The sequence below is a fragment of the Bos taurus genome, chromosome 10 (assembly GCF_002263795.3).
Source record: "Bos taurus isolate L1 Dominette 01449 registration number 42190680 breed Hereford chromosome 10, ARS-UCD2.0, whole genome shotgun sequence".
NCBI lineage: Eukaryota > Metazoa > Chordata > Mammalia > Artiodactyla > Bovidae > Bos > Bos taurus.
Window position 1 is genome coordinate 28,108,675 of NC_037337.1, and position 12,620 is coordinate 28,121,294.

At 36.6% G+C, this 12,620-nt stretch overlaps 1 protein-coding gene across 1 annotated transcript; it reads left to right on the plus strand.

The window, feature by feature from the left end:
- The first annotated feature begins 7,131 nt into the window (after positions 1 to 7,131).
- Positions 7,132 to 8,073, plus strand: OR4F14 (olfactory receptor family 4 subfamily F member 14). Its single transcript, NM_001390595.1, has one exon. It carries the CDS (start codon positions 7,132 to 7,134, stop codon positions 8,071 to 8,073), a length of 942 nt encoding a protein of 313 aa, NP_001377524.1.
- The last annotated feature ends 4,547 nt before the right edge of the window (positions 8,074 to 12,620 follow it).

The window sequence follows — 12,620 nt, forward strand, 5'->3', positions numbered from 1 at the left end:
AGTATAAACTGATTCTCAGTGGTAATGGAAGGAAATTTACTAGATACTTGTAAAATTTTCAAGAAGGAAATCTTATAGATGCTTGAAAAGAAGACACACCTGAAAACCCAAATCCGAGTAAATTGTTTCCAGTGTAAATTCTAACTTAAAATATGATGTGCAAAACTTACCCCAAAAAATGAAAACTACCAGATCAATTGATTCTCCTGAATTCTTATAGGCTGTACAATTTTACAGTGTTTTTTATTAATTTTACCTATAAACAATAACTAGAATGCAGAAGAGTTTAGATAAAGTTGACAAATGTGATATTTTTTTCCAGAAGTGAAAGATATATTTCCTCCTAAAAGGAATATAAAAGGGGTTTAGTTTGAATCTTGAAAACAGAAAGCTAAAGGGTGACTTAGGTTGTTGAGTTTATGTACATAAAAAGTTAATAAAACAGACACTGAAAATTATTTATATTGCATACAGTTATAAAAAGTAAAAAAGGGGAGGTCTTAAAATAGGGGAAGCAAACTTTTACTTACATGTGAAGAAGGATTTTATGACAATTTAAAGGACAAAATGCAGTCCAGTTTAGCTGAGGCAGGTTCTAGCCTCTCAATATTTTGAGATTGAGGATGGTTTAGAGTTTCAAAACTATGAGATGTATGTAGGTCCCTTTCATTTTGATAATTCTATTATTTGGAATCCTAAATACCAATATTTCCTTTATCTATAGAAGATAAAATGTTTAGGAATCTGTTTTTGGAAGATAACCAATTCTATATGGGTGAAGAAAAAGGATTAATCACAATAAAAGGAAAACATCTGGACCTTTTATTTGATAACATGTATATTTAATTAGATAATTATAATTAATGTGTCTGAGAAAAACAATTTTAAAACCTCTTTTCTGAGCACAACAATGGTGGTTTCAGAACCTAATCAACCAGAAGTTTGATTATAGACATTCAATGACTTTCAGGTAAATAAACATCATACCCTGGTATCTCCATCTAGAATCCTATCTATGACTACCTCTTGGGGCATAAATAGAATCCTGACTATGCCTCAGGCGGATTTAAAACTTTGATATGTGAATTTCACACATCAGACTGTGGGTTTCTATATTTTCTAATATTTGGTTTTATATTTCTTTTCTTGTTAGTATATCTAGGGAAAATTTATTTTTGACATCTCTAACTTTCTTTTTCCAGTACTCACTTCAGTGTAACTAAGAGCAATCAGTATTATTCTATTAGGTTTCATATTGTAGCTCCTCCCCTTTGAGCTCATTCTTTCAAATTCTTCATTCTCAGGTAGCTGAAGGATGTTGGAGAGCAAAAAAGCAAATAAATTCACATCTAGGAGTGTATAACTGATAAAAGCTTATGGAAAAAATCTTTCAAGACACAGTGCTTTAGAACATACTCAAAGTTGTTTATGATTATAGAGTTTCTGAAGAGTGTACCCAGAATGTAATGAAAATAAGAATCCATAAACAACCTCTTACTTAAAGTGAACCTTCTTTCTGTTCTTTATCATTTTACACATACTTTTCTTAGTTTCTCTTCATTTTTGACGTAGTTTATTTCTTTTTCCTTAATTCTTCTTCACTTGTATAATCTCTATTTTCTGGGATAGGTTTTCAAGGCGGGGTGGGGCGGGGTTTGAGGTTTTTTTTGCTTCTTCAGAGCTCCTCTCAAGTCTTTTTATTCATCTTCTTACATAATCATCCATACTTTCCTGTTTTTCAATCACCTGTTGGTTCCCCTTTTCTGTTTTTCAGTCACCCTGTTGATTCCCCTATTTGTTGAATTGTTATATCACAAATACATAATTTACTATATCTGTTACTATATTAGTTGCAATCTGATTTTCCCATGTTTCCTTCTTTATATTTAGGTATTAATTTCTATATTACTGAAACTTTTAGCTTATATTTGATGGGGCAATGTTTCTAGTGTCTTCTTCCTTTTTTATTCTAAGCATCTGTTAGAACTTGAGGTTACAAAAAAGGATAAATGCAACTCCTCCCCTCAATCCACTTATGTATATAACTACCTATAATGTAACATGGTAAATGATGCTTTCGGGCATGAATAAAGTGAATAGGAACATGGACAAGGAAGGTATAAATCTGCTCAGACTGTGAAGAGATGGTAGGAAAGGAAGTCTAAACGTTATAGCATGTGTTTATGCTGAGGTATGAATTATCCTTCTCTTCCAGAGAGAAGAGTAGTGGGTGGAGATGGTGGAATGGTGAAAGGGGCACTGGGGAAGAAGAACCAGTATATTTAAAGGCATGTAGTCTGTAGCATTGTCAGATAATAAACAGGTGATGTCAGATTGTGAGGTGCAAGAAAGGAAGTAAGAAAAAGAAATAGAAAATGAGATTATAAAAACAAGATTCCAAAAGGTTTGAATGCTCTAGTGGAACTTTGAAAGTCATCTGGAAACAAACAAAAAGGGACATCTTAAACTATTAAACTATGACTAGTTATGTTTTGAGAATTGTTGGATTTTTGTTGAAATAGCAAAAACACTTGAAGGGAAGGGTCCTAATAAACTCTCTCAGTAGGTGTAGTATGAACTGATGAAAGTAGGGGCATTGAGAAGGGAAAGGAGCAGATATATGGCAGATGCTTTCAGTTAGAAAATAACTGTGACATAGTTTATCCATTTAAAAGGTACTCAAAACTGTATGAACAGTACTGTATATTTAACGTCAATATTTAATAATGAACATTTGTCATGTTTATCAGACTTTTTGGTAATAAATCCATTACAAATAAAATTGAAACCATTCACCTATCAGATTCCTATCTTTCCTTCCCCAAATTGAATAACAATTCTGAAGTGTTTGGATAGTCTTTGTGCAAACCTAAATATTTTTTGCTACTTATTTAAATATTTATATTTAATATTATTTAAATCACCAAGTGTTTTTGACATTTATAAATATTGTTACTTTATATACATTCTTTTATAATTTGATGTTTCTCAGTCAACATATATTTTTGAGATTTTTTTCATGACAAAAAATCTAGTTCATTCTGTTTCCTTCCTAAATAATTTATTACATTGTATTAATACATAGTAAGTTACTTGTATTTGACTTCCCGCACCCCACTCCAGTACTCTTGCCTGGAAAGTCCCATGGGCAGAGGAGCCTGGTGGGCTGCAGTCCATGGGGTCGCTAAGAGTCAGACACGACTGAGCGACTTAGCTTTCACTTTTCACTTTCATGCATTGGAGAAGGCAATGGCAACCCACTCCAGTGTTCTTGCCTGGAGAATCCCAGGGGCGGGGGAGCCTGGTGGGCTGCCGTCTATGGGCTCGCACAGAGTTGGACACGACTGAAGCGACTTAGCAGCAGCAGCAGCAGGAACATTAAAGAGGAAGAATTAACTGGATTGGGTGACAAATATTATCTCTTACTCTCAGTTCAGTAAAATATTCATTTTCTCCATTTTACAGATGTGAAAAGGGCCCAGAGGTAAAAGGTATGTTACCATGCTGCTGCTGCTAAGTCGCTTCAGTCGTGTCCGACTCTGTGCGACCCCATAGACGGCAGCCCACCAGGCTTCCCGGTCGCTGGGATTCTCCAGGCAAGAACACTGGAGTGGGTTGCCATTGCCTTCTCCGATGTTACCATATTCAACAGGTAATTAAGTGACAGAATGTGAAATGTGGTTTTTCAGATACTGAAGCCTATATTCATTTCATTATCCTATGAAGCTTTTAACAGTAATAGGAATAACTGCTGTAAGATTTTGTAAAAGCTTAAGTAGAGACAGATTTGAATGATGTAGTCATACACACAGCCTATTTTTAATAAGTCCTAGAAGGAATCTAGATTCCCTGCATCGACGCTGAGGTTGGTGATTGACCTCAATGTACTTTGACTTGAATCGGGCACTCAAGCTTTTTACTGACGACCTGTTACGTTCTCTAGCACTCTTCCAAGCTTATAAAGAAATTTGAAAGGTAAGATTGTCTTATACTCCATTCAGAGAGGTTAAATGAAAGACTGGAATCAGAAAACTACTCAGGTTGAGAGTCCCTTGGACTGCAAGGAGATCCAACCAGTCCATTCTGAAGGAGATCAGCCCTGGGATTTCTTTGGAAGGACTGATGTTGAAGCTGAAACTCCAGTACTTTGGCCACCTCATGCGAAGAGTTGACTCATTGGAAAAGACTCTGATTCTGGGAGGGGTTGGGGCAGGAGGAGAAGGGGACGGCAGAGGATGAGATGGCTGGATGGCATCACTGACTTGATGGACGTGAGTCTGGGTGAACTCCGGGGGTTGGTGATGGACAGGGAGGCCTGGCGTGCTGCGATTCATGGGGTCACAAAGAGTCGGACACGACTGAGCGACTGAACTGAACTGAACTGGAGGAATCAAGAGTGATTTCATAAAGGAGGTAGAACTGGGATACAGGCAACTTTATGGAGTCTTTTAAGTAGTCAGCTCATCTTGGACCCCGTTCAGGGGTTTTACAAACCTACAAAGAAAGAAAGATTGAGTAGAACTGATTAAACTGGAATTTTATATTGTCAGTCCATCCAAAAAGACTTCTGTTCCAAATAAAGCATTTGCTTGAACAAATACAGTACAAACAAATGTTTCCGCAAACTGCCACATTTTCCAAGACACTGAGGTACATAAATTAGATAACAGTTCATTGTCACGGATGAATAATCATGATCACCAAGGTAGCAGCTACCAGTATGTTAGTAAATGGCAGTCATCAGCCATGAGAGGGGCTTATTTTTCCCAACAGTTTCTACCATTACCCTATCACATGTTTTTATTCAGATAGTCATGAGCAATGAAAAGAAAATAGGGAATTGGACACAGACAAGATCTTGGAGTCAGTTGATTGGGGTTTTAATATAAACTCTAAGTAAATTTATGGTTTGGGTCAGGTTATTTAACATATTTGGATATGTATTTATTAATTTATAATGACTTCAAAATTTCTAAATTATGAATATTGATTTTATCTGTAGGTCCCAAAGCTGACCTCATTGATTTCAGTACTTCTGACTATACTGAAGATTCCTTTTAGTCCTATTCCTACTTTTGGTTTTCTTTAAAATTTTTCAGTTTTTTGAATTCCACACACTCTTGACCTTTCCTTTTTCCTTCACATGGTCAGTCTCTAATGCAAGCAAATACATTTTATTCACTCTTTCAGCACATATTTATTTGTGATCTAAATTTTTGCTACATTGGATTGAAGAAGACAGATGTGATCCTTAACTCTACGGAGCTTGCAGCCTCGTTGGTAAGGAGAAATTGAACAAATGACAAATTATACTTGTGGATGGTAAAGAATCTGCCTGCAATGCAAGAGACCTGGATTTTGATCCCTGGGTCAGGAAGATCTCCTGAAGAAGGAAATAGCAACCCGCTCCAGTATTCTTGTCTGGGAAATCCCATAGATAGAGGATCCTGAATGGCTATAGTTCATGGGGTCACAAAGAGTCAGACACCACTGAGCAACTAACACTTTCACTTTCTTGCACTTTGAGAGCAAATCAATTAAGTGTATACAAGATAGTTTAAATCTACCACTGAGAAAATGTGATATTGTATTCATCACAGTTCTTTACTGAAATATATTTTCTGATATGAAAGTCTGATACTCCCTGCTGGTCAACAGTATTTTATTTCCTTATTTATTTATTATTTCTCACATGTTGAGAGCTTTAAGGGCAACTGAAATAGAGAATTAGACTGATGGGCAAGTGAAATATAGAGAAGGAAACATGATGTTTACTGAATACTTAATATAGCCATATGATTAAGATGTATCAGTTATTTTACCATTTACAATTTCATAGATAAATTGAGGCTCAAAGAGTTTAAGCAACTTGTCTAACATCAAGTTGTCAGTGGTTGGACATTAGTATAAATCTTGTAATTTAAATCCAAGACTCACATTCCTCTTGCTAAGACATGCATGCCTGCGTGCTAAGTCACTTCAGTCATGTCTGACTCTTTGTGACTCCATGGACTGCAGCCTGCCAGGCTCCTCTCTCCAAGGGATTCGCCAGGCAAGAACACTGGAGTGGGTTGCCATGCCTTCCTCTAGGGGATCTTCTGACCCAGGGATCGAACCCATATCTCTTTACGTCTCCTGCATTGGCAGGCGGGTTCTTTAGAACCACCTGGGAGGCCTTAAATCAGAGTAAATAATTACAGGATAATATGATTAGTCCTTATATGCAGATTTGTATACAATCATTTCCACTGCATTATGCATTTTCAGATCATGCGCTAAGTAACCTAAAGCAGTGTTTCTCAAAGTATCTGTGTTTTAGGATAAGATTTTTCCTTTAATTTCTAGTCTTTCATGGGCTATTACTTTTGTGAAAAACAAAATCAGCAACTTGGGATCACTGTACATCAAACTTTAGAAAAGTTTTTAAGTACTCACTCACAAACTCTGTACCTAATATACAAACTGGTAACAGACAGTTCATGGATCTACACTTCTCTGTGTGGATTGCTTTTTATTTGCTTCAGGGAGTCCAAATAGGAATGAGTCAAATCTCTGCCTTCAAAAATCTTAGAGTCTACTTGGTGATTTAGAATAGCAATCAACCCACTATAATAAAACTATAATAAAATAAATGCTAGTAATAATAAAGCAAAACATTGTAGATGTGGTAAACATTTAATACTGAAGATGAATATATTCCCACAGGTGTGGCCAGAGGAAAGTTCATAGGCTTGGAAGGGATCACAATACTGATCAGTTCTATGTGACTGGAGCCAGAACTCCAGTTATATGTGACTAGATCATATTGGTTTTAAACTCAAAAGGTTTGGGCTTGAATTCCTGTTACTCTTGCTAACCATTTTGTACCTCATGCATAATATAATGCCATCCACCCTGAATGGAAGTAGAGGATGTTAAATGCAGAGAAAACTTGATGATAGAAAAACAACAGCACATGAGAGCCACCAATTTTTGTGTGTGATCACATTGCAAAGGCTGGAAGGTCATTTTAATGCTAAAGTAGAAATAGCCATTCATAACTTTAACCTCTCTTCTAATTTATTAAAATAATTATTATATTTTAAATTTTCATCTCTTAACTTCCTTCAGGTAGCAAAGTGTACAAAGCAAATGTATGGAGCAAATCACTCTGTGGTGTTAGAGTTTGTGTTCCTGGGAATCACCAACTCCTGGGAAATACAGCTTCTTCTCTTTGTGTTCTCCTCCATATTTTTCATGGCAAGCATAATGGGAAATTCCCTCATTATCCTCACTGTGACTTCTGACCCTCACTTACACTCCCCCATGTACTTTCTATTGGCCAACCTCTCCTTCATTGACATGGGAGTTTCTTCTGTCAGTTCCCCCAAGATGATTTATGATCTTTTCAGAAAACATAAAGTCATCTCCTTTAGTGGCTGCATTGCTCAAATCTTCTTCATCCATGTCATCGGTGGTGTGGAGATGGTGCTGCTCATTGCCATGGCTTTTGACAGATACATTGCCATATGTAAGCCTCTCCACTATCTGACTATCATGAGCCCAAGAATGTGTGTTTTCTTTTTAGTGTCTGCCTGGATGATTGGCCTTATGCACTCCATGGTTCAACTGGCTTTTGTTGTAAACTTACCCTTCTGTGGCCCTAATGTGTTGGACAGCTTTTACTGTGATCTTCCACGGTTCATCAAACTTGCCTGCATAGACACATACCAGCTAGAATTCATGGTCACAGCCAACAGTGGATTCATCTCTGTTGGCTCCTTCTTCATTCTGATCATTTCCTATATTGTCATCATTCTCACTGTTCAGAAACACTCTTCAGGTGGTTCATCCAAGGCTCTGTCCACACTTTCAGCTCACATCACTGTAGTAGTCTTGTTCTTTGGTCCTTTGATATTTTTCTATGTATGGCCATTTCCCTCCACACATCTGGATAAGTTTCTGGCATTCTTTGATGCAGTTCTTACTCCTTTCCTGAATCCTGTTATTTACACATTCAGAAATCAAGAAATGAAGATGGCAATGAGGAGAGTATGCCAACAGCTAGTAAATAACAAGAGATCTCTTGAGTGATGAATGTATTATAAGAGCCCTTAGTGATTACTGATGATCACTGTTGATGGTCAAACTCAGAGAAAAGCCATTGTTTGTCCTACCTTGACTTGATTATATACTTATATTGAATTCACTTTGTCTTTTGATTCAGTTCAGTTCAGTTCAGTTCAGTCACTCAGTCATGTCCCACTCTTTGCAACCCCATGAAGCACAGCATGCCAGGCCTCCCTGTCCATCACCAACTCCTGGAGTTCACTCAGTCTCGTGCCCATCAAGTCAGTGATGTCATCCAGCCATATCTCATCCTCTGTCATCAACTTATTTTGATTAGGAGGGAGAAAAAATCACTTTTGATAGCTACAGATAAGGTATTTGTAAGCCAAAGATTATAATAATTTGAGTCTAAATTCCTAAGGAATAAGAATATGAAGTAATTCTTAGAAATACCTACCAGGGAAGGTTTCTTTAAGGCCTTCAGAACAGGGAGAAGTTTTTCCCAGTCCCCCTAGTTTAAGATGACTGAACTTGAACTTCACTACATCTAAAATACCTATTTCCAAGTATGATCACATCCACAGATATTGAGGCTTAAGATTTCAAGATGTCTGGTGGACAAAAGTCAATCCACATCAGTAGTGCAGGTAGTGTAGGTATCTGAAAACAAGAATGACTGTAGGTTACCTCTTAATAAGTGTGAAACCAGATTTAAAATAAATAAAAGAAGGAACTTTAGCTCTTTCATAGGCAATTAACTATATTTTTAAGTAATGGAACATATAGAGTCAGCATAAGCCACAAAAAGTTATTCATATGAGCTAAAGCATCTATGCTAACTAGGAATATTACGCCTACATAAAGGACAACATTTACTGCTTTTAGTCAAGAACAACACAAATACACAAAAATAAATTTGTTATGTCATCCTAACAGGGAAAACCAAATTTTTGTCTTCCTTCAATATAGTATGTGGTGGCAAAGCATTACTAAATTTTAAAATATAAACCCATCAAATCTGAGCTATATAAACTTTGCCAAAATATTTACTATGTCATTTATATGTATTTATATTCACATATTTGTATTTATTCATAGTTGGCTTAAATCTCAACATTCAGAAAACTAAGATCATGGCATCTGGTCCAATCACTTCATAGCAAATAGATGGGGAAACAGTGACAGACTTTTATTTTTTTTTTTTGGACTCCAAAATGACTGCAGATGGTGACTGCAGCCATGAAATTAAAAGACACTTGCTCCTTGGAAGAAAAGTTATGAGCAACCTGACAGCATATTAAAAAGCAGAGACATTACTTTGCCAACAAAGGTCCATCTAGTCAAAGCTATGGTTTTTCCAGTAGTCATGTATGGATGTGAGAGCTGGACTATAAAGAAAGCTGAGCGCCGAAGAATTGATGCTTTTGAACTGTGGTGTTGGAGAAGATACTTGAGAATCCCTTTGGCTGAAAGGAGATCCAACCAGTCCATCCTAAAGGATTTCAGTCATGAATATTCTTTGGAAGGACTGACGCTGAAGCTGAATTCCAATCCTTTGGCCACCTGATGTGAAGAGCTGACTCATTTGACAAGACCCTGATGCTGGGAAAGATTGAAGGCAGGAGGAGGAGGGGACGACAGAGGATGAGATGGTTGGATGGCATCACTAACTCAATGGACATGAGTTTGAAAAAACTCCGGGAATTGGTGATGGACAGGGGAGGCCTGGGGTGCTGCAGTCCATGGGATCTCAAAGAATCGAACACAACTAAGCAACTGAACTGAACTGACATATGAATTTATTCGTATTCATATATATATTTTAAAAATCAAGGCAAAAAGAATTGATTTCTTGAACTTTTTACAACTTTCAATCTCCATTCTGTTTTGTCTTTTCAGACAAATCTGTCCTCTTTCTGATTTTGGAATAAGTATACATTTTATCATAGGACAAATTTATTCTTTTTTCCCACTGACAAATAAAAACAAATATATATCTTATTACCTTGCGCTGCTAATTTTTTTTTGGCTATAACACTTCTAATACAGTTTCAATCACCCATTTAATGACCAAAATAACTAAATTTATTTCAAAAATAGAACTCTTTTTAGGAAAGAAAAAAACAAAGCCAGACAGTAGTTTAAGGGACAAAATATTATTTTAGTTGGGAACTATTGCTTATGGGGAAAGTGATGGATTTAATTAAATTTATGTGATAACCATTTTGCAATATATACATATGTCAAATGATGTTGTATCAGTTCAGTTCAGTTCAGTCACTCAGTTGTGTCCAACTCTTTGCAACCCCATGCAGCATGCCAGGCTTTCCTGTCCGTCACCAACTCCTGAAGCTTGCTCAGACTCATGTCTATTGAGTCTGTGATACAATCCAACCATCTCATCCCTTGTTATCCCCTTCTCCTCCTGCCTGCAATCTTTCCCAGCATCAGGAGCTTTTCCAGTGAGTCAGTTCTTCGCATCACATGGCCAAAGGATTGGAGGTCAGCTTCAACATCAGTCCTCCCAATGAATATTCAGGACTGATTTCCTTTAGGATGGACTGGTTGGATCTCCTTGGAGTCCAAGGGACTCTCAAGAGTCTTCTCCAACACCACAGCTCAAAATCAATTCTTTGGCACTCAGCTTTCTTTACAGTTCAACTCTCACATCCATACATGACTACTGGAAAAACCATAGCTTTGACTAGATGAATCTTTGATGGCAAAGTAATGTCTCTGCTTTTTAATATGCTGTCTAGGTTGGTCATAGCTTTTCTTCCAAGGAGCAAATGTCTTTGAATTTCATGGCTGCAGTCACCATCTGCAGTGATTCTGGAGCCCAAGAAAATAAAGTCTGACACTGTTTCCATTGTTTCCGCATCTATTTGCCATGGTGTATACCTTAAACAAATGTGATATGTATATACATTAAAAATATATACAATGTTATATGTCAATTGCATCTCAATAAAACAGGTAAACAGATGTTTTGCCATGCATCTAGCCATTTATCAATACATTTTTAATACATTTCAAAGTGAATTATGAAGATTGTTTCCTGTATTTTAATAAATATCATCACTAATTCATATCAACATTTATACTGAACATTGTTTCATATGTACTGGAAGATTCCCTTTTGAAAAGAGCATTTTCAAAGGAATCATTCCTTTTTTAGGTAAATCTTTCATTGATTTTATTTTTATGCACACTTTCTTGCTAAGTTCTTTTGAATGAAGATCCTAAAGGTGCCAGAAAGACATGGAATAATTAATACATTGCTGGGAATCAATCCTGGTAGGACTGTGGAACTGGAGAACTTTGAGCAGGTTTTGAAGAGTAGAAGAGACACAGCTCTATCCTGAATCTAGGACTTGTCTGCTGTTTCTTCTGTTAGAAATACTGTCAATGCATCACCGTCTCCCTTGCTGACTCTTCCCCACCCTTTAGGCCCCAAGTCCTTTGACCACCCAATATGAACCTATTATTCTTTCTGATGCCATTTTTTAATGTGAAGGAGGTTGGAGTATTTTCTCTTGCTTATTCAGCGTTGTGGATGCTTAGATTGATTGAAATTTATGGTGAAATCCAGATGATTTTGATTAAATGTCTTCACACTCCATAGATTTTGATTAAATGTCTTCACACTCCACTCATTTCTACCTCCTTTTAAACCATCAGTGAGTGAGTAAGAATTGACAGACAAAATTCCCAGAGATGATGCTCTAAAAATATCCAGTCCAGATAACAAGAAGAAAAAATTGAACTTGATCTATTAAATTCAGTTTCAGAAAAATAGTCTTAGTGACAGAATCTTCATTTACAGATATCAAATAATTTTTTGGTTGTGGTTAAATAGTCTATAATGTAGGAAAGAAGGAACAAATCTTATTAGAGAATAAATAAGGGGCTATAGATTGTGGACAAAGGCAAATAACTGACTTTGACTTTTATCTGGTCATGGACACGTCTTGGGCTTCCAGAGTAAAATCAAAGCCATAATAGAAAGTCAGGGTCAGCACAACACAGTGTCTTTAGCAGAGGCAAGGCACTTGGGGGTTCAAGTGATAAATTAGAACAGAGTTTAGTTACTTTTTATCTCATTAATCTTTCTGATAGGAGTAAAATGGAAATTAATAACCCACAGAAGTTAGAAGTTAAGACCACTTATGTTGTTCAATTTCTGTATTTACAGGGAAGTTAAAAAAGGAATAAATCTGGAGTTGAGCTGTAGGAGTTGCTTGTATATTTATGATCCAGCAATCCCACTGCTGGGCATACACACTGAGGAAACCAGAAGGGAAAGAGACACGTGTACCCCAATGTTCATCGCAGCACTGTTTATAATAGCCAGGACATGGAAGCAACCTAGATGTCCATCAACAGATGAATGGATAAGAAAGCTGTGGTACATATACACAATGGAGTATTACTCAGCCATTAAAAAGAATACATTTGAATCAGTTCTAATGAGGTGGATGAAACTGGAGCCTATTATACAGAGTGAAGTAAGCCAGAAGGAAAAACATAAATACAGTATACTAACGCATATATATGGAATTTAGAAAGAT

What these genes read in the sequence shown, in the direction of transcription:
- OR4F14 (NM_001390595.1), top strand. Translation starts at nt 7,132, where the DNA reads ATGTATGGAGCAAATCACTCTGTGGTGTTAGAGTTTGTGTTCCTGGGA.